The sequence below is a fragment of the Sphaeramia orbicularis genome, chromosome 3 (genome assembly GCF_902148855.1).
Source record: "Sphaeramia orbicularis chromosome 3, fSphaOr1.1, whole genome shotgun sequence".
Taxonomy (NCBI): domain Eukaryota; kingdom Metazoa; phylum Chordata; class Actinopteri; order Kurtiformes; family Apogonidae; genus Sphaeramia; species Sphaeramia orbicularis.
This window is the reverse complement of record NC_043959.1, coordinates 18,581,492-18,607,449: the sequence shown is the minus strand read 5'-3', so window position 1 is coordinate 18,607,449 and position 25,958 is coordinate 18,581,492. Positions and strand designations below refer to the sequence as shown.

Sequence of the window (25,958 nt, the reverse complement as noted above, 5' to 3'; positions counted from 1 at the left end):
ATTCATCCATGATTTAACAACTACAAACATATTATCCTATGGAATAAACTGTTATTTTTTGCTATTAAAGAATGCTAGAAAACTGAAGAAAGTGATATTTATTAAAAGATGAACTCAAGTGCTTTTTTGTTATTTTTCATCTGATACTGGAGTAAACATGACAGTGAAATGTAAAGTTCTGATGTCTAATAATTACACACTGAACCACATAACCACTGAAATCTACAAGAGAATGAAGTGTAGAACAAACATAAAAAGTCAGTGTATCTCTGTCAGAGGAGTACACCTGTGGAATAATCTGGATCAAAACTTAAAAATGTCTTCTTCAATTTGTGCATTTAAAAGGATGTATTAAATCCACTATAATAAAAAAATAGAACATTATCTGAATAAGTGTATATCTAGTTACAACATAGAAGTAAGCATAAAATACGATATTATTATAAGTAATTGTCATGATTAGGAGATATAACATTTATTGATCATTAAATTTGTGATAAATATTTAAAGTGCCTATAAATATTATAGTTTATATTAAAAATGATTGATTATGCAAACCTGATTGTGTGTGAGGTGACTAAAAAAGTGTATGTGAATGGTTTGTATGGATGTTTTGTGTTATTGTAAAAATATACAGAAAAAAAGTGTGTTTACAAAGCAAAGGAAGTGGAATTAATTTAATTATTTTGTAAAAAGGGGGGGAGCCTAAAAGTTATACTTCTTCCCACTCCTTTCCGAGCACAGAAAAATTTTGAAATTTTAAAATGTTTATGCATAATTTCCCCCCCATCTTTATTGAAAATATGTGTGTATACAAAACATTGACAAATTTTGAACAAACATCAAGATGTCAAAAGGAAAAATCATCCAAACAAATAAATTAACGTAATGCAAAGGCTTACACGCAAAGAAGAAAGACAAATATAATAATAATAACTTAAGATATAAGTATCTAATAAAAAATACATCTGAGAGTAAATTCAGTCCATTTTAAGGAATTCTTTATAAATTGTCAGAGTGTTAGTGCTTTTCTTGTTAAAGATAGTCCAATGATTTAATATATTTTTCAAATTCAGTCATAAAGACTTTAAAATTTGGGCGTGTTATGGCATATTTAGTTTTGTGTATGTGAAGTTTTCCAAATAAAATGATCAAATTAACAATAAATTCAAAGTTACATATGCCATGTTCAAAATGTGTAAGTACATTTTGAGGCGTTATAGCTGTATTTTCATTACATTTAAGATATAAGATAGTTTTCAATTTTAGGTGAGAAGTCAGAAGAACGCTCAAAGAAAGAATAAGTGTTAAGTGGTTTCAGGATAAGAATTACCTTTTTTTTTTAATGTTTATGCATGTTTTTTTTTTTTTTTAATTGAACAATGAACAATTGAACAGGAAATATACAAAATTATTTTACATCAAAGTAGGATAAAAAAAATAGTCACACTTCACAAAATATTTTACATTTCCAATATATAGATACAAATGCAAGTTAACAAAAAAAATGAATAAAAAAAAAAAAAAATAAAAAAATAATATATATAATAATATGATAATAATAATGCAAAAATAAAATTAAAAAGATCGAGGTATAAAATAGAAAATATATGATTAAATAAGATTATAACTTGACATAGTCTTTTTATTTTACTCTGTTTATACATAATTCAACATCATGAAATGCGGCAGTGACGGACTTATGGACTGTACCATCTTCTTATTTAAACAAGGTTCACTGAGAGATGCACTTTCACAAATATCTGATGACAAACAAACAGCAAACATCACTCATAAACACGTTTACTGATATATAAAACTATGTGCAAATAGCCGATGAAAAATAGTCAGGTGTCTGATATGACAGATAATACCTGTTTTTCGACAGTGCCACCCCCGTGTTTCCGTCCGATGGTATCGTCCGGCAGGAGAGACTGCCATTTTGCACAGTGACAGCTTGCTAAAATTTTTAAAGTGTTACACCATTACTTATTTACACCTGTAGTTGAGAATTATTGTCATCAAGTACAGTATATTCATACTGTAAGCAGACGTCCAAGTCGGCATTTTGTTTTTAAGCACACGTCAAGTTAATTGTGGCGTAAAACACGGGTAAGTTGGTCCTTAAGTTAGCACACGCTGTAATATCCAGCTAATGTTACCATAACAGACCCATGATGCTGCAGGTATGGGCTGTGTGGGCTTTAACTACCTCTGCAGGCTGTTAAAACTACAAACATCTAAGCAGAATGTTAGAGTTTGAAGGTGCGTTTGTGGTGGTTAAATGTAAGTGACATGTTATGACAGAATTTGTGTGTTTAATGTAAGTTTGAGGTCCCACTGGTCAGTAACACACCAGGCCTTACTGTAGAAATGTCAAAGTACATGAGATTAACAGTCATTTTAGTGTACGTATAACAAACGTCATGTCACACTGAAGCTCAAAATGGATAAATAAGTAAGAATTATAAAAAATGAACGCTTTAAGTTCATGAGAATCATTGCATGTTAAATCCCCCTTCACTTAACAACAAATATGTGTATTTCACTGTAGAAATGATGAAGCTGCAGACACTTAATCTGTCAATGTTTGCAAACTTGTGCATGTTGAATTGTGGTATAATGGATGATTTGGAGCTATCAATACATGATCAATACTCGTATACTGATACTAAAGTCTGTCCAAGACCTAAGAAACAAACTATTCATAGATTGTGTGTTTTGAAAGAGGAAGGAAGGGGGGAACATATACAAGGTAAAATGAACTGTATCTGACAAATTAGTGTCAGAGGAGTATTTTTATTATGTCTGAATAATGTCATCTTTTTGAGAAGGAATAAAGCTGGTCTTTGCATTTACCATCGAGCTGTATGGACTGACAGAAATGTGTGGGTTTGTATTTAACCACTGAAGTACTAGAGGATATACCAGTTCAGATTTCAGTTAGGTAAATGGCAATCAGTATGCAGGTTGCAAAGTATGTGCACGTAATAAGTGTAAAAATGACAATTAGATTATACTGTGACTTACAATACTTTCACATCACATGCTATAACGTGCTAAGCCATATCTTTTTACAATACAAATTTAAGGCAGTAGTATAAGTATTATTATATTAAATCTTTGGCTGTGGAGCTGCTCATCTCATGTCCCTGCAGATACTGCCTGTTGTCATATCTCAGTGCGATAGTATTGACAGTAATTTTACAACCACTATCAGCAGATAAGACATGGGAAAATATTACCAATTTAAATGACTCGACTAATTGATAATTTATTGACATATCAGCAACTGTAGTACTTTATTTTAGACGTCTACCTGCAGAGGAAATCATCTGTCTAATCATCTAGCTTCAGATAGTTTTGTTGCACTTGGGAACCTCTGCTCTTATCGTTGGACATATTTGTGAATGGTGTTATCAGCTATCCTATGTTGACAGATTACTAAAAGTGAAACTACTACTGACTGCTATGTGCTATCAATAGTTTTATGTTTTTATGAACAGTAGAATTGATCAAAGTTTAGATATGAGGTGGTTTGACGTGGAAGAATGAAAAATGCTTGTTTTTGACAAAACGCCCATTCACTTGTAAAACCTGTGTTTAATAGATTGTTTAATATGCTTATTTGGTATATATATATTTGTCCTAGTCATAATTTGTTTCCTGCCTCTTTCATTATACTTGCACGGAGCAACTGTAACACACAGTAATTTCCCCTGGGATTATGAAAGTATTCTGATTCTGAAAAGTGTCAGTTTAAGAAAGATTACCAGCACGGGTGTCTTTATTAGTTCCTTTAAATTTTATTTTATTGACATGTCAAGTGTCTTCGTCAGTGACACCACCTTTAGCTCCGCCCAGGGTTATACTAATATTTAGTAATAGCGTTCTTACCAGCAATAAACAAAAGTACTGTTTTTTTTTAACCACATCATTTCTTATTACACTAAGATGAAGTTTAACATTGTGAGGGATTTAATATCCCAGGATGTTTTTTTATATTACTGTTGACATTTTTTTTTTTAATTCCAAAGATATCAGGATGATTGGAATCTGTTTGTCACACTGTCTCCAGCAGTGTTGTTGTGTGATGAAAGCATGTCAAAAATGTAGACTATATAAAGATGGACTCTGCCACACCATTTCCTCCAGCTGTGTAAAATTAAACCCAAACTTTGGCAGTCACGGAGGCAGCCATGTTAAACCTGGGTGGCACAGTTTGGAGCCCCTGTCCTGCCTGAGTGATGGGTTCATGGCTGTGAATCTGATGGATATTGGACAGTGATCAGCCAGTACAGCTGTCACCTGTTTTTATAATGACAAGTTCAGGTTATAATCACTCTTCAAAGCCCCAGAGTACATGCTAGTATACTGGTGTTTATTCATTGCTACTTGAAATGTGTAGATTTCTATGTATTTGTAATCACTTTTTGTTGTTTCCATCTCTGTGTTTCCATATTTTAGAGTTGAAGTGCAAGGCTCTGGATGGATAGTCTGGACCCTGAAACACTATATGTGTCTCCAGATCAGACTGGACAAAGCCCCGACCCCCTTCCTACTGTGGAGGTTCCCAGCTTGGCCTTGGGGGGTAAGGACCCATCAGTTTTACTCAGTTCAATGAGAGGAGTTGGTTTTAGGCTCAGACACCATGTAAATAATAAATGTTCACTGACGGCTTTGGAAAAGTGATCCAGTCAGTCACGTGACCTGAAATCAACCTGAAACAGTGCAGACGTGCACTGAGCACTGTGTGCAGCGTTTGTTCATTTCCTGTTTCAGGGGTTTCTCCAAGCCCCGCCCCTTTATGGAGTCAAGTGGCAGATTCTGTCCCATTAATTTCAATATGAAAAGTGAACATGACTGACAGATTTAGATTTGTTTTTTTCACTCTGATATTCTCATTTTCCACAAGCCACATGTCTTCTGAACATTATTACATTAAAATGACAATCTTAAGCCTTGGATGTATGAGTGTGGACCCTACACTCTTTCACGAGTGGGTCAAAATGACCTGTGTCGTTTTTTGATTTGTTTTATGTGTGTTTTTATGTCACTTTTGTCATTTTGTCATGTTAAAAATATACATTTGTATTATATTTTGGTAAAAATGATTTCATGTTTGAAATGTTTTTTTAGTTTCTTTTTTTTTTTTACACTTTTAACAATTTTAAGATTTTTTTTTTTTATTTGGAAAATTAGAATGTAATATACAGCATATAACAGCAATAGAACAATGCCAACACCCATTTTGTGAGTCGTTTGGTTTTGCTGTAGAATGAATCAAAGGTTCAGATGTAATTATATTGTAAATAAATGTGGGTCATTTTGACCCACCTATGGAAGCTGGGGTAGTAATACAAAACTACATTGTCTTAAAATCTATCAAATATAAGTTAAACATTTAAATGGCAGGATGTCAGTAGCATGCATTTTGATGTATACCTGGAATATGAAATCATAACAACTTTTCATCTCAAAGATATTGTACGTAAACAACCTCAAAGGGTCATTTTGAGCCACTTATAAAACTGATGGGAAAATAAAGCAAATGGTAATTATGGTAAAAGCACCAGTCATATGCATCAAATGGCTACTAATAGAATAATTTTTATTCAGAACCTTCTTATATAAATCAGTATGATTAGTGTTTGTATTGTGTATTTTCAGTCTTTATGGATTTATTAGTTTATTGTCATTTTTATGGTTCAAATAAAATGATATTGTCTTCACACATCTACCATGAATAGTTAGTTTACAAATAGAAAAAAAATAATGATAAAAACCTAATAACCAAGTTAATAAGTGAAAATTAGACAAAATCATGCCAATATTAATCAGAATAAATAAATAAATCAGTAAATTCAATTAAGTTTTAGCCATAAATCTTCTTAGAGGTCTTTTTTTACAGTTCATACTCTCTGGTTCAGTAGTCTGACCTCTGTTAAAGTCCTAGTCCCGGTCCTAGTCCTGGTCCTAGTCCTGGTTCTAGTCCTGGTTCTCATATTCCTGTATCTCTCCCTGATGTATGAGGGTGGTGATGCCCTAGAAGGGGTGAGTTGGGTCCTTCAGGATGCCGTACTCGCCACTGGTTCTCATGTTTTTTAATAAAAACCCACAGTAAATGAATGCAGATGAATAGAGTATGTGAAGCCCCCCTGTTCTGTGGATCAATAATGTGGTAAAAAGAGTTTACTGTGAAACTTTCCTTTGGGCAGATTGTGTTTCAGAAACAGTGTTGGACATATCATCAAACCATCACTACAAACAGCTGCTTGTAGTAAAACCACACACTTTGGGAGATGCTGGAAATTTGTTTATACATATAGTGTTAATATAATATTATATATATAATCTATATATAATATATATATATATAGCTTCTTTAATTATATAAAATTACACTGAGATATTAATATCGAGGATGTTAAAACCATTTTAGTTCATTTTAGTTCCACATCCAGAACAATTCGATCTCAAGTGCATTAGATCATGAAAATACTATGAAATAACCTATAAATAATGACAACTCCAAATATTTCTTAGTATAAAAATGTAAAATTACAAGAAACTTTCACATTTAGAAACTATCCTTTCACAAAAAATTTGAATAAAATGAACAAATATAAACAGCCTGAAATGTCTTAATAGAAGTCAGTGTAATTGTACCAATTCTGTCTGTTACTGAATGTTTTGTGTATTTGTAGATCAACTGTGGTCTGTAAGTTGTAATAATGCACATGTGTAAATGATAAACTGAGGCTGAATATTTTTAAAATTGCACTTAGATTTCTTAAGACATTTCAGGTTGTTCATTTTATTTACATTTTTAATGAAACTTTGTAGATGTAAACATATTCATAATGTAATTTTTTCACAGCTATTATTTTACTAGTTTACTAGTACTAGAATGTGACCCCTGAACTAAAATAAGTTTGACACCCCTGCTTTACTCCATATATGTATGTATGTATGTATATATATCTATATATATCATACTATCTATCTATCTATCTATCTATCTATCTATATCTATTATATATATATATATATATATATATTATTATATATATATATACATATTACATATATATATATATATATACATATATATATATATATATATGTTTTTTTTTTTTTTTTTTTTTTTTTTGTAGTGTTGATCATTTATTTCCTGCTACTTTAATTATATAAATTACACTCAAGATATTAACAATCAAGGATGTTAAAATCATTTTAGTTCAGGTCCACATCCAGAACAATTCGATCTCAAGCGCATTAGATCAGTAAAATACTATCATAATAACCTATAAATAATTACAACTCCAAATATTTCTTAGTATAAAAATGTAAAATTACATGAAAACCTTTACATTTGAAACTGTCCTTTCACAAAAATTAAAATATAAACAAATATGAACAACCTGAAATGTCTTAATGGAAGTCAGTGTAATAGTACCAATATTCGGTCTGTTACTGAATATTTTGTTTATTTGTAGATCCACTGTGATTTGTCTGTTATAACCATGCTCATGTATAAATGATAACCTGAGGCTTAATATTGTTAAATTGCACTAAAAGACATTTCAAGTTGTTCATGTTATTCACATTTTTGTAGATGTGAACATATTCATAATGTCATTTTTCACTGCTATTATTCTACTAGTTTACTCGTACTAGAATGTGGCCCCTGAACGAAATGATTTGACACCCCCGCTACCCAGACTACCTCTCAACCACCTACTGTACAATTAATATTGACTACTTCTGTGCAATATCATATCATTCTGACCACAATACTGTGTAATTTTCAATACTTCGTACTGTATATAACTTATTTTAACTATGTTATCTCAGGATACATTTATTTTTTATTATGAAACCTATCGGTTTTTATTCTATGCATATTTTTGCACTGAAAGGAGCTGCTTCTTAAATCTCTTTGTACATGTGTGTAGTGAAAATAAAGGCTTTCTTTTCTATTCTATTCTATTCCATTCTATAGCCCATATAGTGTATGTATTAGGGATGTAACGATTACCGGTATAATGATAAACCGTGGTAAAATTTCCAACGGTTAGTATTACCATTTAAATTCTAATTATCATGATAACCACGTTTTTACCACACTTTTCCATACAAAATGCCTTTGTAAAGATCTGCTTTTATGTCAAATATTTGAGTATAGTTTTAATGTATTACAATTTAAAATTTCTATACCTAATATTTGGAACCAGTATTCACTTTTAAAGTCTTTGAAAAGGTTCGTTAAGCATCTTTGTGTTATTTATGCAATAATGTATATACATTTTTCAAATTAGATTTTTTTTTTTTTTTGTGTGTTTTTGTCCTTTTGTGTTGATATAATAGGTTAAATTGAAAAACTAATAGGCGGATGAGGTAGATGAAGTTGTGCTGAAAAAAAAAGGTACCAAACATGGGTATAGGAAACATTTCTTTATATAGTATATAAAGGCAAAATCTAAAGTACTGAAAAACAGCCAAAATAGGCTCAGACCCATAAGGGTTTATATTTAAATGTTTCTGCCAACAGAAAGTGCATTGTGCCAATTATTTTATGTGGTTTTTTTGTTGTTTTTTTTTTTTTTTTCAAGATACAACTTGGTTAAATTATTTCGTTGTGTGCATAAGTACTTTTTGAACATTTTGAGCACAATTTCAACAATACCGCGATAATAATGATAACCATGATAATTTTGGTCACAGTAACCGTGATATGAAATTTACGTATCATCCCTAGTATGTATATATATTATATTTTTGTAGTGCTGATCATTTCTTTCCTGCTACTTTAATTATATTTGCATGAAGCAGCTGTAACACACAACCGTTTCCCCTGGGATTAATAAAGTATCCTGATTGTGATTAGTGTATAAATAGATACCTGTGTGACCGAGAGCTTCCTAAAGTTGTCACAACGCATCTCCCTTCATAGGAGTGTGTTTTTGTGTGGTTGTATGCACTGTTGCATGTCATTGGTTACTTAAAGTTTTTACTCACACAAACCAGTGGCGGCGGTGGGACCACTGGGCACACAGCCCCCTCGGGCCGGAACCTAATTGTTAGCTCCTGTTGTGGCTAGTCCGGGGATTAGCTGCTGGCTGGGTCGTGCTATTCACTCCCTCTTTCATACCCGCTGCCCACTCGGCCTTATCACCATCAATCTGACACTTTGTTTATCTGACGCTGCAGCCAGATCTGCTGGCCTAGGAGAAACGTTCACAAAGGCACTGGATCATCAGCACTTTGATTGTGTGACCTCAAATGGCCATCACTCCCCCTGTGCCCGGTAATCTGGCTCGTCCTCTGTCTTCATGATCTTCCTGCCGTGTTTTTCTTTGCCGGTCCTAGAACCTGAAACGCCAACCTGAAGGCCCGTCACTTTGTGTGCGTCACTCGTGTCCTCCATCTCATAGGTGTCTCCTCGGTCGGGTTTTGTTGTATTTTTTTTGTTCCGGCCAACAGGTTCTCCATGTGGATTGATTTATCCTGGTGCGCCGTTTTCCTCTTGTCTTCCGTTCTCCGCTGACTGCTGTTTGATTCCGGTCGTCAGGGACTTACTACCACGTGTCTCATCTGGAGTTTACCACCGGTCGGTCGTTGTCGCGTTCATTTAGTTTCCCCGTCTTGAAGAAGAAACCGAAAGAAGCACGTTTTCGCCATCATGTCTTCTTTTAAGTTGGATTTTCTCCCAGAGATGATGGTGGACCACTGCTCTCTGAACTCTAGTCCTGTGTAAGTTCTTCACCCTGTTGGAGTTTGTGTCCTTCGTCCTGCGTTTCTAGAGGTTTCTGAAAGAGCCGGTTTAGTGTAAGGTCTTCATTTTAAGTCCTGTTGGTACTAACTGTCACTGCTTACAGGTGGTTTTGTTGTCGCCACTCAGGGAACTTTTAGCGTTTGCAGAACCTCGTTGTGAGCATCGCTTTGGTTGAATCCACCTCTGATTCTTCTCATTCTGTTGGTCATAGAAAGCAGATTCTTAGACATAGACAGATTTTATTAGTCATTCAGATTTACATCAAAATGAGGTTTGGATGCAGTGGCTCAGGAGGCAGTAGGGATAAATAAAACAGACACTATATACACAAAATAAAAAATATGCATATAAAAACTATGCATCAAATAATAACAACTATGATTCAGTAAGAAAAAAACAGATTTTTATTGTTAGTTCACTAGATGCACAGGACATACAGAGAATTGAGATACCATTTCTGTCTCACTTTGTTATTAAAAAGCCATGCAATTCTTTTTAAAAAAGAGGTAAAAATAGAATAAGAATAAATGGGTGGTATAAAGACTAAACTGTAATAGAATATAAAGTGTATGTCTATTTACAATAGCAGCAATATGCAATCAGTAAGAGTTAGAGGTGCATAATGGATCAATACAGTAACAGTATAAGTAGATTTGCTGTATAATCCATCTCTCCCTCTTGTTGCAGTGAATTCTATATTATTTTTTCTTTTAATTTTATTTTATTAAGCTTTATTTAACCAGATAGAGTCCCATTTATAAAAGGTCGACCTGGCCCAGAGGTCAGCTGCACATGCCATGAAAGAATACAGGTTTATAAATTAAAACAATTCATAATTTAGTAATAACAGAAAGGTTTGACAGTTTTTAAAGTGCAGTTTGTTTTTTAATATTTCATACAAGTGCAAATTTAGTTGAGGTCACAGTAATTTAAGAACACAGACAGTGTTCGAATGACTCTCTGTCTTGTCTGTAAGATGGAATGAAAAGCTTGGAGTGACATGAGCTCAGGTATTTTCAGCTCCAGTTGAAGTGTATTCCAGTCACAGCTGAAGGCTCTGTTCCCCAGTTCAGTCCTAACTTTAACAACCTACTGACATCCTTTCTGTAAAAATACTCAGATCTTTAATAGGGTCAGCCTTTCTTTGATCCATTTGGTCATGTTTCTTGGTTTATATCCCATTTCCAGGCCTGTCATTCAGCTTATTTTTGCAGATCCAGTAGGTGGTGTTGAATTTTCTCTTCCCCTTGTATCTTGTTTATTATTAAGATAATACATTTATATAGATTATAAATGTATCTTAGGTCTGCTTTTATCATATTTAATGATCTATGTCTGTTGGAATGATGTTATTAATTACAGTCTCCAGTCCCAGGATCTGTTTTATCTTCGAGTTCTAAAAGTCAGAGCAGAACTGGGAAAGAAAGCTTTTAAATGTTCTGGTTCCACTGCCTGGAACAACTTACAGAAGGAGATTAAACTGAAGGAACTGGTCTATGTAAATGCATTCAAAGTCATTTTACGTGAATGGGAAAAGGATGAATGTGGATGTAGGTGTTTTTCAAACTGATTGAATTGGATTCTGCTTTGAGATGCTTTTAAGGAACATTGTTGTTATGTTTTTAGTACCTTTTAATTCATCAGTAGTGTTTTATGTATGTTTTTAGTTTAGTGTTTTATGTAGTCTTTTAGAACTAAATTTTACTGTGTGTTTTATGTTCTTTTTTAATGTGAATGTATGGATGAAATCTGTATTTTCTGTAACTTGTGGTGCTGCTGTCTTGGCCACAACACTCTAAATAAATAAAGGTTAAATAAAGGTTAATAAATAAATAAATTGTATTAATAACCCATCATATTTAGGGTTAAACACAGTTATCTGTAAAACTGAATAACAGACCTCAGAGTTTTTACTCAACCAGTGATGTTTGGTTTAAAGATAACCAATCAGAGATCTCTAGTGGTCACTGTAACTTTAAATCATGAGTGAAGGATTAAGATTAAGTTAGTATTTGAGGAAAAACTGGGCAATAATATTATATGATAATTCTGAAAAGATTTTTGGTTTATTTAAGAGGAGAAAGCAAACCTTGATTTCCAGCTAGTGTCGTATCACATTTACATACATGTGACAAGCAGTCCCTCAGTAATAATATAGAATACTTCATATTCAGATTTGACATCACATGTAAGGCTGGTAAATAATGAGACTACAGGCATCTGTGTAAAAACTGAAATCTAAGATCTGTACAGAATAATAAACACAGAATAATGATAAGAAAACAGAATAATTTAAAATAATGTGAGACAGACAATGATGGATGGGTTGTTTTGTTTCTAAATTTCTCCTTGTATACATAGTCATTTGTTTTGGTGACGTCTTGCCTGAGAAAAGAAATGGAAAATGTGTGAATAAGACAAAAACAGCATAGTTTGGCTGGTCACAAAGAAAAACAATAAATGTATAGTGTAAAACAGCAGGGAAATGAACAGAAAGGGACTGTGAAATCAGCAAAAACACTCTGATTTGTCTAAGACATCATCCACTCCACATTTTATGAACAGACAACGCTGCACCCTAAAATTAAGTAATTATGGTCGTATCTGTTGTAGATATTCATGCTTTACTGTGTTTACCTGGTTTAGATTCTTGAACATCACTCAGTATGATCTGGTTCATCTACAGTTTAATTCCAGTGGATTCTGCCTTTACACCCTGGAAAAACGTATTCCAAGTGCATTATCTGGATTCACATATTTTAAGAGACGACGTGATGATTTATTTCCAATAGGGTTTAAGAGCAGAAAGGGTTATAATGATGTTTGTTTTATCTGTGATGGTCTTGCTTTTGTATTTACTACTGTCAACTTAAATTTCCCCATGGTGGCATCAATAAAGTCTTACTTATCTTATCTTATCTATCTTATCTTATCTTATCTTATCTTATCTTATCTTATCTTATCTTCTTATCTTATCATCACCACAGTGTGAATGTAAGAGTGAATGAATAATGGATCCACTGTATGCGCTTTGAGTATGCGTTCATTGAAAAGTGCTATATACATTTAATCCATTATTGTTATTATTTATTATTATCTTATCTTATCTTATCTTATCTTATCTTATCTTATCTTATCTTATCTTATCTTATCTTATCTTATCTCATTTGCTGGCAGTTTGAGAATTCTTTTTTTGGGGTTGAAATCTAAACCTACAAATACCCATAACACAATAAAAAAATACATATTTCATTTGTCATGATGGTGCCTTTCATTGGTTTGTACCAGGGTGTGGAAGATGTCAGTGCTGTTGAGCAGCAGCAGGACTAACCTAAAGAAGTTCAATGAGCAGACACTGAGAGAAACAACCTTCCAATTTGCAGAAATATCCCCTTTACACATAATCAACAACCAGACCAAGCTGATACCAGTTCACTTCTAAACAGAATCAGCGTAGTTACTGTTTGACTCTACTCCAGTGTAACCTCAGCTACAGGAGGGCTTTTATTACACTGAATACTTTTAATCCAGTTGGTTTTGGTCTTTCTGATCTTGACCTTTTGACATTTGACTTTTGTAATCCTTCCAGTTCATCCCTGATTCTTGTTCAAGTGAATGCTGTCTGTCCAACCTTTTGTAAGATACTGTGTTCTAGAAGGACCGACATGCAGATATGAGGTCGAAGCACCTTTAAAAATGTTGTCATTAAATAGTTAATGGACTTGGATTCGTATGGAGCTTTTATACCTTGATGTTTGTCAAAGTGCTTCATAAAGTGTCATATATTCACACAGATGTGGGTAAACCCAGTTTTAATCGCTAAATCACTACAAAAGGAGCACCAATGTATTGTTGTAATATTAGGACTTGAGAAATTAAAAACAGCTGCTACGTAAAAGTTGTCTCTGTGTCTGATGTAGCCAATCGTCTGTGATGTGTTTTTGTGGTTTTCAGTCCAGTTGACAGACCTGGGTTTGGGTCTCTGAGGGGTGGGGTCAGTTTTTAGCTCACCAGCCAATAGGCCATGAGCAGTCATGAAGGCGCTGTGTCTGATGTCGTCTTTGTCGTTGTCTTTGTTGTCGACTTCATTGTCTTTGTTAGGAATTATTTCAAACATCATCTACAAAACTACTGGTCGGATTCATTTCAAATTTTATGCACTTTCTTTGGGGTAATGTCTACAAAGTTTGTTGACAGTTTTGTGAAATTTCGATTTAGAATTTTTGACAATTTTTAAAATATTATAAATGAGCCTTTACATATAATGGTTCATATTTTAATGGGTTATAACATGTAAATAGTTACAGATATCAATATAGTTCCTATTGATCACTGATAGAAGTCATATATGGACTTTGATTGAATGAGTTGAGTTCTCCTCCAGTGAAAGTCCCGCCCACTTCTGTTGTTCGATTGATCTGCATCCAGACCACAGGACTGGAACATAGAAACAGAACCTGACAACCTCACACATTCAAGTTGTTACTGATTCTTGATAAAATATGTCGGTGAGGTACAGGGACATAGGAACTATTTTCTGAAACAACAGCAGCTGGTGTTCACTGGAGAAGCAGGTGATAAAGCACAAGAGAAAGCAACAAAGTTTTTACATATTCAGGTGGAAAACCAAGCAGTCAGTCACATCACCCAGTGAAAATTCACATCCAATCAGAGAAATCCACACTTTGAGCTTGGCTTTTAGTTAATCTGTTCTTGTGTGTTGCTGCTGCATCCTGGAGCTCAATATGAACATGAGTTAATAGATAAAGGTGACCATTAGTCGGCGGATGGATTGGTTTATGAACAGATCTTCATTAATTTATTCTGAAGTTGTCAGGGCATTATCTAATTTGTGGTTCATAGCTCAGAATAGGAGGATCTACCTTCAATTTGACACCTCAAAGTCATCAGTGGAAATGTTTCTGTTCTCAGTAAATGATTCTTTATGATATTTGATTAATATTAGTATCATAAAATCAGAGTCTGTAACAGTGAGTAGTTTAAAACAATATCACACTAATGAATATAATAATTCCTACAGTTAATGTTTCAGTTCTTTATCCCTTTAACTGATGCATGAGGAGCTACTTATTTCTGAAACGACCATCAGTTTGATAGAAGCATAAAGACTGGATTGTGTTTTAATGAGTAAAGGTCATGTGGTCTGATGAGTTCAGTTTGACCCTGTTCTGGAGGCAGATGATGTGATTACCCATCATGCCTAGTGCTTACAGTACAAGCCTGTGGGGCAGTGTTATAATCCAGGGTTGGTTCAGTTGGTCAGGTCAAGGGTCACAACATTATGTGTCCAAGAAATTATGGAAATAAATGTTCTGACACTGTATAAACTTATTGAAATGATGTCACAACGAATGCATGCTGTAATCGAAGCTAATGGAGGTCCAACAGGATATTAGAGTTTGGACTTTTTATCTCAGCTGTGCATTTAATAATATATGCTACTTAAAGGAGTTATATTTTGCTTTTTTAAATGGAATTCTACATTTTCAAACATTTCCCTGTGGTCTCCATAAACTTTAAATGCTCTGCTTGGGTCTGAATTCTTCAGTAATTCAACTCCACGGGTCCATCTTCAACCCTATTTCTGAGTAATGACACCAGAAAGGAGGTTTGGAGCACTGGCCCTTTAAATGCACATGAGCCACTTCAGGCCCCGCCCCCTCCAGGTTGTTGGCTGTGCTGCTCTGTCCTGTTCAACCAACAATTGAACATTTTAGGTCGATTAGGCTCAAAGTTTGGACATATTTTCAGTATGGACTACAACCGCTGCTGCTGACAAACAATTATGTCGAACTGGAAAAATGTTTGTCTGAAGTCTGGACCTTATATATGCAAATGTGGACAAGAACTAGTTATAGACGTAACAAATTAAGCAAGAAGTAAAACAGGTTGTAGAAATCCAGTTGATTTTTGTCCAAATGAATGTAAAGATAGTTTTGCAAGACTTGGAGGGTTCAAATTCAAACTGTATGAACTATTAGGGTCCAAATACACAAATAATGAACCAAAGACGAATAGAAGTGGGTTTAGATAAATATGACCCCTTTAAGAGAGCACATCCTGGAGTTCATCTTTTATCTATTATCTACCATTGGTCCTTCTGGTTCATTATAAGTGTTATCATTGTGTTCATGGGATCTGTCCAGAAGCTGCTGGGAATAAAAACCACACCAGTGAAACCAAACTGGCTCATTCAGCAGATCCTGGTCTACATGGACAGTTAGATTGTAGTAAGAGTCTAATATTCTAGTCATTTTAAAGTAAGGCATTATCTTCATGTCCTGATAGTGGTCTGGGGTAAAGTTAGATGCAGTTCCAGTTTGGTCAGTCTGCTCCAGGGTGGAAACTAAAGTGGAATTTTTCATTAAAACAGCTTGATCCTGATGATGACAGTGTCTTGACACTAAATTAAACTAGTTTTAAATTAGGATTAAGCACCATGACAACGTGATGAACGTGAGATTATATCTGTGAGTGTCTGATGAGTAGTTTAGTGTTTAATAACCACCCCCCCAGTCAATGGACAATACACCACTGAACCCTCCCTCAATATTCATAACTCATGCACCTTGATTTTTTTTTATTTTACCATGAATATATCCTTTATTTGTTGTATATATCCTTTTTTTGTTGTATATATTTCTTCTATCTGTGGTACAGAGTTGACCTTTTGTCAATATTTTCCAGTACTATATATTTTCAGGATAATTTTTTGTGTGACAGTTTTATATACAGTCTTTTTTTTTCACTTTAATCTGCTGGTAAACAGAAACAGAGCTGATAAACTGATACATTGTTCTTGTGACAGTGACAATAAAATTCTAGGGGTTTTCGTGTGATAACGATTGGAGACATGGCACTGTCAAACCAAACTACAACTACAACTACACTGCAACCGTTGGAAATGAAGCTGAAGAATGAAGACGATGCAGCTTTAAAAGAGGAAAAACTGTGCCTTAACTAATAAGGTGTAGCCTGACACGCCTGAACATGCATAGATACACCCAGATATGTCCGCACATGCCTGGATACACCTGGACATGCTTGGATATGCCCAGACATGCTTGGATATGCCTGGACACACCTGGATGCACCTGGATATGCCCGGATATGACTGTAGATGCCTGGATACGCCTGGACATGTTTGGATATGCCTGGATGCACCTGGACACGTGTTGATACACCCGAACATGCTTGGATGCATTTAGATACACGTGGGTACACCTGAATATGCCCACAGACGCCTGGATAAGCCCCGACATGCTTGGATATGCCCGGACACGCCTTGATGCACCTGGATATGCCCGGATACGCCTGCACACACCTGGACATGCCTGAATATGCCCAGATTTGCCCTGATTTACCCAGATACACCCGGACATGTCAGGACACGCCCAGATGCACCTGGACATGCCTCGATATGCCCAAATACACTTGGATTTGCCTGGATACACCGTTACACCCCTGGATATGCCTGTACACGCGTGGATACACCTGGATAGGCCTGAACACGCACAGATTCGCCTGCACACACCTGGACACGCCTGAATATGCCCGATTTGCCCGGATTTACCCAGATACACCCGGACATCCCAGGACACACTCAGATACGCCTGGACACGCCTCGATATGCCCAGATACACTTGGATTTGCCCGAATACACCTTTACGCACCTTGGATACACTTGGATACGCAGGTCTGCTGGAGCAGTGGTGGCCCTGACCATAGACAACTCCTCTCAGTTCACTTTTTTACCTCCTCGGCTTCAACTCCGTCATCCTTGATTTTGATCCAGAAATCGACTTCAGCGCTCTGTCTGAAAGGATTTTTTAGTTCCCTATAGTCATGGGTGGAGGACTGACGAGGAACCACACCCAGATACCTGGGTCATCATTCTGTTCCTGGATCAGAACTGGAGGATTCCCAGGTTTATCCTTAGTGGAAGATATTTGGCAATGGATATCTGACGTTTAACTGGAGACATGACGCACATCTGGATTATACAAACCACAGCAGGAGAAGAGCTTATCCTATTTATAATTTAAAATGATCAAATATACAAGCAGACTGACATCACATACAGCGCCACATTGTGAGTTTAATTAAAATTTAAAGATTAAAACAATAAACAGATGAATGAATAACAGATGATGCAGTTTGTTATATTTACTCATTCATTCTTTCTCTGTATCTGTATAATCCTCTGAATCCCTTGTACTGGTTCTGTCCAGTGTTTGGTTCTGTATCAGACCAGTTTGAAGGTGTTCTAACTGGTCCAAACCTCGTCTAAGACGTTATCCAGTCAATTGGAGATCACTGGTTGAAATGGAAATGCACATGAGTCCTGTTTGACTGTATTCAGTGTGACTCATGGAATTGAAAACTTTAATCAGGTCTAATTTTTTAACTTTGAAACTGTTGTTTCTTTTCTTTTCTTTTCTCTTTCATTTCTTGTTTCAACTTCTTCTGTTTGCTGTGTGTGTCGTCAATGTGAATAAGTCCAGGATGTAAACATTAGAATGAAGCTCTAGCCGTAATTTCATGGTTTGGGTTTTAATTTGCAGGGTCTTCTGCAGGGTTCATCTTTTAAAACATTCTCCAAAATGAAGGAAGTCATTTTCGTATGAATGGTGTATTTTTTGCTGCAGTAGGTTTTCTGTCATAGGATGTCCAAGCAAAACTGGCAGCTGTGGCTCAGTTGGTAGAGCGGGTCGTCCAGTGACTAAAAGGTTGGCAGTTCGAATCCTGGCTCCCACTGTCCACATGTTGGAGTGTCCTTGAGCAAGACACTGAACCCTAAATTGCTCCCAATAGGGCCAGGCAGCGCCATATGCAGCATTCGCCCGCTGGTGTATGTGTGAATGGGTGAATGTGAGGAATTGTAAAGTGCTTTGGGCACCATGAAGGTGTAGAAAATGCGCTATCAGTCCATTTACATTTACCATTCTCCAAAATGAAGGAAGTCATTTTAATATGAATAGTGTATTTTTTCCTGCAGTAGGTTTTCTATAATAGGATGTCCAAGCAAAAACTGTCATTTATCAAATTTGTTCCTGACTGTTAAACATTCTTTTTACCTTTAAATCAGAGATATAGTGTTCAACACGTTGTCTGTCCATCATTCTGTTTCTCGATCAGGGGAGTCAAAAATACGGCCCGTGGGCCAAAACCGGTCCGACAAAGGGTCAGATCCGGCTTGTGGAGTGAATTTGTGAAACGTAAAAATTACACTGAAGAAATTAACAGTTATATTTGTAAAAACCATGTTAGTTCAGGTTCCACATACAAACCAGTTTGACCTCAAGTGGATCAGACCAGTAAAATACTATCAGAGTAACTATAAATAATGATAAATACAACTTTTTCTCTTTGTTTTAGTGTAAAAAGTTTAAATTGTATGACAATGTTTACATTTACAAATTTCCTTCCACAAAAAATGTGAATAACCTGAACAAATATGAATAACCTGTTTTGTTTTAGTAGTAGTAAGTGCAATTGTACCAATATTCTCCCTGTTATTAAATGTTTTGTGTATTTGTAGATCCACTGTGATCTGTTAGTTGTAGTGAACATGTGTTAAAGATAAGCTAAGGCAGAATATTGTTCAAATTGCACTTATTTTTCTTTAGAAATTTCAGGTTGTTCTTGTTATTCACATCCTTTAAAGGATAGTTTGTAGATGTAAACATTTCATAATGTAATTTTACTTTTTCACTGTTATTATTTTACTGGTGCGGCCCATTTTAAGATAATTTCAGGCTGTTGGAGGCTTCTGAAATACAGTGAGTTTGACATTCATTTTCTAGATCATAACTGGGAAAAAAAAATCCACATTTTTTTCCACCACAAGGGGTCACTAGTATATATTAATTAGAAAACAAAATATGCACTGTATAAACTACAATTCATCATTCATTTATGTGTTTAAGTGGTTTTTTCTGTCTGTTGTATCTGCTTTGTAATTTATGTTCTTATATGACTTAACTGTTCTGCTGTCAATGAAACTGTTCTAATATCAGTAACGTATTGCTTTTCAATTTACTAGAGTCTCGGGGGGACATACCATCCTCTGATTTAAAGATAGTATTTTATTTATTTGAAGTGGATTAATGCAGTAAAGAGTCAAGTACAGTAGATAATAGTTATGATTAAAAAGAATCTAACGCAATCGTATTTTCCTCTGTAGTGGGAAAAAGATGAATGGGTCTCTGGATCACCCGGACCAACCAGATGTGGACGCCATCAAGATGTTTGTGGGCCAGATCCCACGGTCCTGGTCTGAGGATCAGCTTCGGCTGTTTGAACCTTTTGGAGCCGTCTATGAGATTAATGTTCTCCGAGATCGAAGTCAGAATCCACCACAGAGCAAAGGTTTACCCACTGAAACAAAACACACACACATATTATCACTACACAGTAGAACTGACAGATTATTGAAGGTTAATACAACTGTACTATTACAGATATGAACTCTATCTCCTGAGAGTTTTGGACATCTGTAACATACTTTTTCTTTTCTTTTTGCTTCAACCTTTATTTAACTGTACAAAGAATGATTTTGATCAGGGCAGTCAAACATACGGCCCGTGGGCCTAAACTGGCCATCCAATGGTGTCAATTTATCCCAAAGACAAAGTACAAAAACTACACTGAAGACATTAACAATCCTGAAAAGTTGTTTTGATCATAAAGTTAAATGATATATTTTCAGTTCCAGATGCCTGTAAATGTTTTGTGTATTTGTAGATCTACTGTTGTCTGTAAGTTGTACTGCACATGTGTAAATGATAAACCGAAGCATAAAATGTTTAAAATTATTGCAGGTTAGTGATGCTGTTGTCACTTTTCTCCTCAGGCTGTTGTTTTATAACTTATTACACTCGCAAATCAGCCTTGGAGGCACAGAACGCTCTGCACAACATGAAGATTCTGCCAGGGGTAGGTGACAGATTATTTATCTGTGTTCGATGGTTCATGTGGAAGCTACAGGTCGGCCAGTGGCAGATTTGCAAAAGCTGTTATAGCATCAATAATATTGATCAGGAAAAGCTGATCACCACCTCCTACTCCTATAATGTTGTTTCTAAAAATGCATTAATCATCTAGATTTAATTCGAATTAAATTTTTAATTTTATCACTTAGTAAAACCTGATAACTGTTGAATTCATTGTGTTGGTTGGAGCGATTGATCAGTAAATACGGCACTGTAAAAACTGACAAGAACAACTATGATTTTTATCTTTTCAGCAACTAACACACACTAATTTCACACATTTATTTATTTATTTATTTATCAATTTCAAAGCTTTGTTGAAAATCCTGCGGGACTACATTAGCTATGTTATCTTTATACTTAAAAACTAATTTTACTGAATTTATTTCACTTTTAAAAATGAGTTTTTCTAATTATTGAACTGAAAGCATGAACAAACTTCATTATCAGGTATCCAGGTGAGCATATTATGCACACTTTATACCTCATATTATAAAAGGTCATATTATTTTTCACAGCTTGTATTAGGTCAGAATTTAAAAGTTGTTCATTTTTGCATCTTTTTTAAAATTCTGACCCAGCCACTAAAATCATCACGATGTAACAGTGTTAAATTCCTACACTAACACCCTTCTACCAAGTGAGTAAAAAAATGCACACTGACACATTTTAGCATTTAACATTTACGCAAAAAATAACATATTAACCAAAGTTGCTGTTAATCACAAGCCGCTTTTCCATTTACCCTCAGACTGCGTGAATATAACTTGCGCATAAAAATTTCCTTAATGGAAAAATGACAATTTCGTCAAAACTCTCATTTTTTGATTAAAAACTTTTGCACTGGCAAGAGGTGTTTTTTTGGGCGTAGCGCAATTGGTTTATCACACTAAACTGCAATGGAAAGACCTTTTTCTACAATTAGAGTCATGTCAATAAAAATATCAGATGTTGACGGGCGTTACAACAAGCAAAGAAGAAGAGTTTTAAAACACATGTTGCGGTATGTGGGACACACTAGGAAATGAATCATTTTTTTTATTTAGTACGAGATAGAGGGATAATATATAATAATAATGAATATATCTGTAAATCACACCATATTTAAGTTTGTCGCCATGTTTATGGAATGACTTCTCACATCATCTTGCAATAATAAATAAACAAATCATCACACTTGTGATTTAATGGAAAAACCGACATTACACTTCTGTTTTTTCGACATTTAGTAAATATCGGTAAAGTTTTGCTCAGATGTCCAATGGAAAAGGCACTAATGACATATGCCAGGATGAAAAAATCAAAAACCAAGTAATCCAGTTTTTATGTAGTATATTTAAAAAAATCTTTTGTGTTTTTTTGCATTAATAAGCAGCTATGTTTTGTTTACGTTACAAACATGGCCTTTAAAGGGTTAAAAATATGGCAGTTCTTGAGTATTGCTACTTTTGTTTGTGGCTGAAGTTGATGAAATACAAAAAAAAAAAAATAAAAAAACAACTGTCTGAAAAAAATGTTGACATTACTACGGCTCTGTGCGAATTATGCACTTTCAGTGGTTAAAAGAACTCTACCGGCCTGATACCAGAGGGTTAACAACCATATGACATATTGCAGTTTGCATGAAAGTAACTATATCCAGAATGAACCCAGTGTTTCCATGTGCATATCACTGAATGCAGTGTCTTTCCTGTAACAATGTGGGTCATTAATAATGGACAGTCTGAATGTGTAATGGAAGTCGTTCACCATGTGGTCTTCATTATTTCAGATTAGATTAGATAGAACTTTATTGATCCCTCAGGAAATTAAGGTTCCAGTAGCAGCACAAAACTGAAGGTACACATATAAGAAATATTACAAGACAAAAGGAAATAAATACTAATAACAATAACAATAAAAATAGTCGTGAAAAACAGGCAATTGCACATTAGAAAGTACAAGTAGAAATAAACAATAAAGTAGTAATAATAAAAAATAATTATGTTATAATATGCACAGTATGTACGTATAGTTTAGTGAGAGCAGAACTACTAATTATTATAATGAAGTGGTTATTACAGCATAATAATAATAATAATTGAATGTCACCCAAAATCTGTCTGAGTCTGATCATGTAATTGAACCAAATCATATTCCTGACATGCATCACACTGTACAGACATGCAGGTTTTTTGACCTTTGGCCTTTTTTAGATGCACCATCCGATCCAGATGAAACCTGCTGACAGTGAAAAAACAATGGTAAGAACTTTCTACAATGTTCTTCACTTCTGTTTCTCATATTTTTATTTATTCACTCATGATGCCTCTGCTATAGAAACTGCTGAAATCCATAAATATAACACTGCTGAAATGATTTTGGGGAATTCACTGGTGTAATCCTTGGAGTTAATAGATGCACATTTCTGCATCTGGGCGTGGTCAAGGGCATCACAAATGGACCGCCCACTACTTTTTGATTCATAACTGTTGAACCAGACAAGTTTCAGACAAATATTCCACATAATTTTAAAGGTCTAAATGCCATCTTAAACAGACTCAAAGGGCAAAATTTAGTTTCAGATATTTTAAAATGAAAAATATCAAAAACTACTGCGTCATGGATGGACAAAAAATTAACGTCTATTTTTTGCAAGAATTCTAAAGTGAAGTTCCTCTGACATTTTCATCCTCAAATTTATTTAGTGTATACCTTAAACCAGGCATGTCCAAAGTCCGGCCCGGGGCCAATCACGGCCCGCGGTCAGATTTTCTACGGCCCACAGCTTCAGTTTTAGAATGTTATTATGGCCCGCTTGGACTGTTGAACCGAGTACATGAATCATAAAAGGTTCAAATGCAGTTCCTCCTTTCACCTCATGGTGGCAGCACCACTCTAACTCTATCTGTCTGTGACCTCACCGTGAACCCTTTCCACTAATTTCTAACCATGGCGCCTGTAAATAAAAAACGAAAGTTGACAGTGAGGGCCGCCGCTTCCAGCAGAGATGGGAATTACAATTTTTTTTCCCTGAAAATCGAGGCGATTGTGTTTGCCTAATTTGTCAACAGACTGTTGCCTTGTTTAAGGAATTCAATGTAAAGAGACACGAGCAGACAAAACATGCAAACGCATATGACAAGCTAGCAGGGAGTGAGCGTTCCGAAAAAGTGAAGCACATTCCAGCTGCTTTAAACTCACAACAGTGACTCTTCATGTGAACCTGAGTTTAATGAATTCACCACCAGGGCAGGATACCAAGTTGCCAGGTTAGTTGCCTCTAACTGCTGGTGTTATGTACTTGTAGATGTGACACAAAATATTACTTTCTGAATGATTTTGTGAAAGACAAGAGTAAGAGTCATATGTTTTCATCTGAAATGTTAACACTTTACATTACTGAGTAATATATGAGTACTGATTACTCATATAAGTCATGTTTAAAATGAATGTGGGGTTAAGATTTGTATCAACTTCTTGGACGTTTAAGATACTCCACACAGTTTGTTCTGTGTTTCTGACTCCAGTGTGAAAGGAAGGCAGAAATGTTTTTTTTTTTTTTTTTTAATTTGTTCACACCTGAGTGGCTTAGATTTGGTTACATTGTCATTTAAAAAAATGATATTGTGACAATGAAAATAAAATTGTTGTAGAACAGTGCTTTTATATGTAATTTTTACTGTTTATAAAACATCCAAAGGGACCGCTGGCCCCTGGCAGTGTCCACATTATCAGATCTGGCCCTCTTTAAAAAAAGTTTGGACACCCCTGCCTTAAACCCTCTATTTTACAACCAAATTATTGGTTAGAGGAAAAAAATTTTGATCAGACCTAAATAGAAAGAGTTTAGAAAAATGTCAGTGTCACAGATGGACAACAAAAGTAAATATTAAATTAGCCATTTTTATTTCAATTATAAATATTATATACATTTTTTTCACAATATTTACAACATACAAATAATATTAACATTATATTCAAATGTATTTTGCATAGATATATGCATTTATTAATTTTAAACACTGTGTGTTCAGAATATGACATAAATAATATATAGTCAAATATCAATGCATTTGGAATAATTTTAGTTTATTTCTAGAGTTTATAAAATGAATCCAGAATGACGGCATTAAACTGTGTCACTTTCCAAACATTCACACTCAGAAAACTCCTCAAATTTTTTTTCACTAATTCTTTCTCACTTCAAAATACATTTTATAAGTTATTACCTACCCAAAAATATAAGTTTGGTTTAGATTATTGTAATTAATTTTTTTTTGACCAGATGTTAACCTTCCCTTGACTTCGCCCATCTGCTCATTAGTGTGAGACTGGATTCAACCTATGATTCAGTTGTCCACATTTCTGCACTTATGTTCCATAATCGTATTAAAATTTGTAAATCAAAATACACAAATCCAGAAAAGTAGTTGTAGGTGCTTCATTGGGTAAAAAAAACCCCCACAAAATCTGGAGTATAATGCGTGAAAAACTCCAGAGCAATAAAAAAAACAGTTGTTCAAGTGGTCTTGCCTGGACCACAGACAGAACCAGTTATAAACTCTAACATGATGTTTGAAGCTGAATTAACTTTAACACAGAGCAGGTGTGTTTGATGTTGTGTTCTTCTAAATACAGCAGTTGAAGACAGAAAGCTGTTCATTGGAATGATCTCCAAGAAGTGTAACGAGAACGACATTCGCCTGATGTTTTCACCGTATGGACAGATAGAGGAGTGTCGGATACTCAGAGGCCCCGACGGACTCAGTCGTGGTGAGACGTTCTCTGTTTTCTGTCTCTGATCAGATGCTCGGCAAATAGAAAAGACATAATCCATATATGTGTTGGATATACATAAAATATTGTAGAATCCATCATATCACGGTCCAAACCACCCTTTCAACCAAAGAGAACATGTACACCATCTGTATTACCCCTAAATATATTAAATATATTTATATGCCGACTGCTGAATTTATTTTCCTCTACATTTAGCCTTCCCAAAGTGTTTTATCACCATTTATTATGATATTATTTGTAGCATTTTGTATTTTTCAGTGAATCTTTTATTTCCCTATATTTAATTCACTGATCATGTAGATGTTCTTGAAATCTCAGAGTAAATTCAAAGGTTGTCATATGATTTTGGCCAAACTACACCAGTTCAGCCAAACTAATAAAGA

At 34.8% G+C, this 25,958-nt stretch overlaps 2 protein-coding genes across 2 annotated transcripts in view; both read left to right on the top strand.

Annotated features, from left to right (window-relative positions):
- Positions 1–16,023, top strand: part of LOC115417166 (methionyl-tRNA formyltransferase, mitochondrial-like) — a 28,022-nt gene extending 11,999 nt beyond the window's left edge. The window contains 3 exon segments of the mRNA XM_030131181.1: positions 4,529–4,591; positions 5,951–6,054; positions 15,946–16,023. Coding sequence (XP_029987041.1) covers positions 4,529–4,591; positions 5,951–6,054; positions 15,946–16,023 — 245 coding nt within the window.
- Positions 4,473–25,958, top strand: part of LOC115411601 (CUGBP Elav-like family member 1) — a 41,133-nt gene continuing 19,647 nt past the window's right edge. Inside the window, 5 exon segments of the mRNA XM_030123793.1 lie at positions 4,473–4,591; positions 19,986–20,170; positions 20,655–20,737; positions 22,989–23,029; positions 25,406–25,548. Of these exon segments, the coding sequence (XP_029979653.1) occupies positions 19,996–20,170; positions 20,655–20,737; positions 22,989–23,029; positions 25,406–25,548 (442 nt within the window). The 5' untranslated portion in view covers positions 4,473–4,591; positions 19,986–19,995.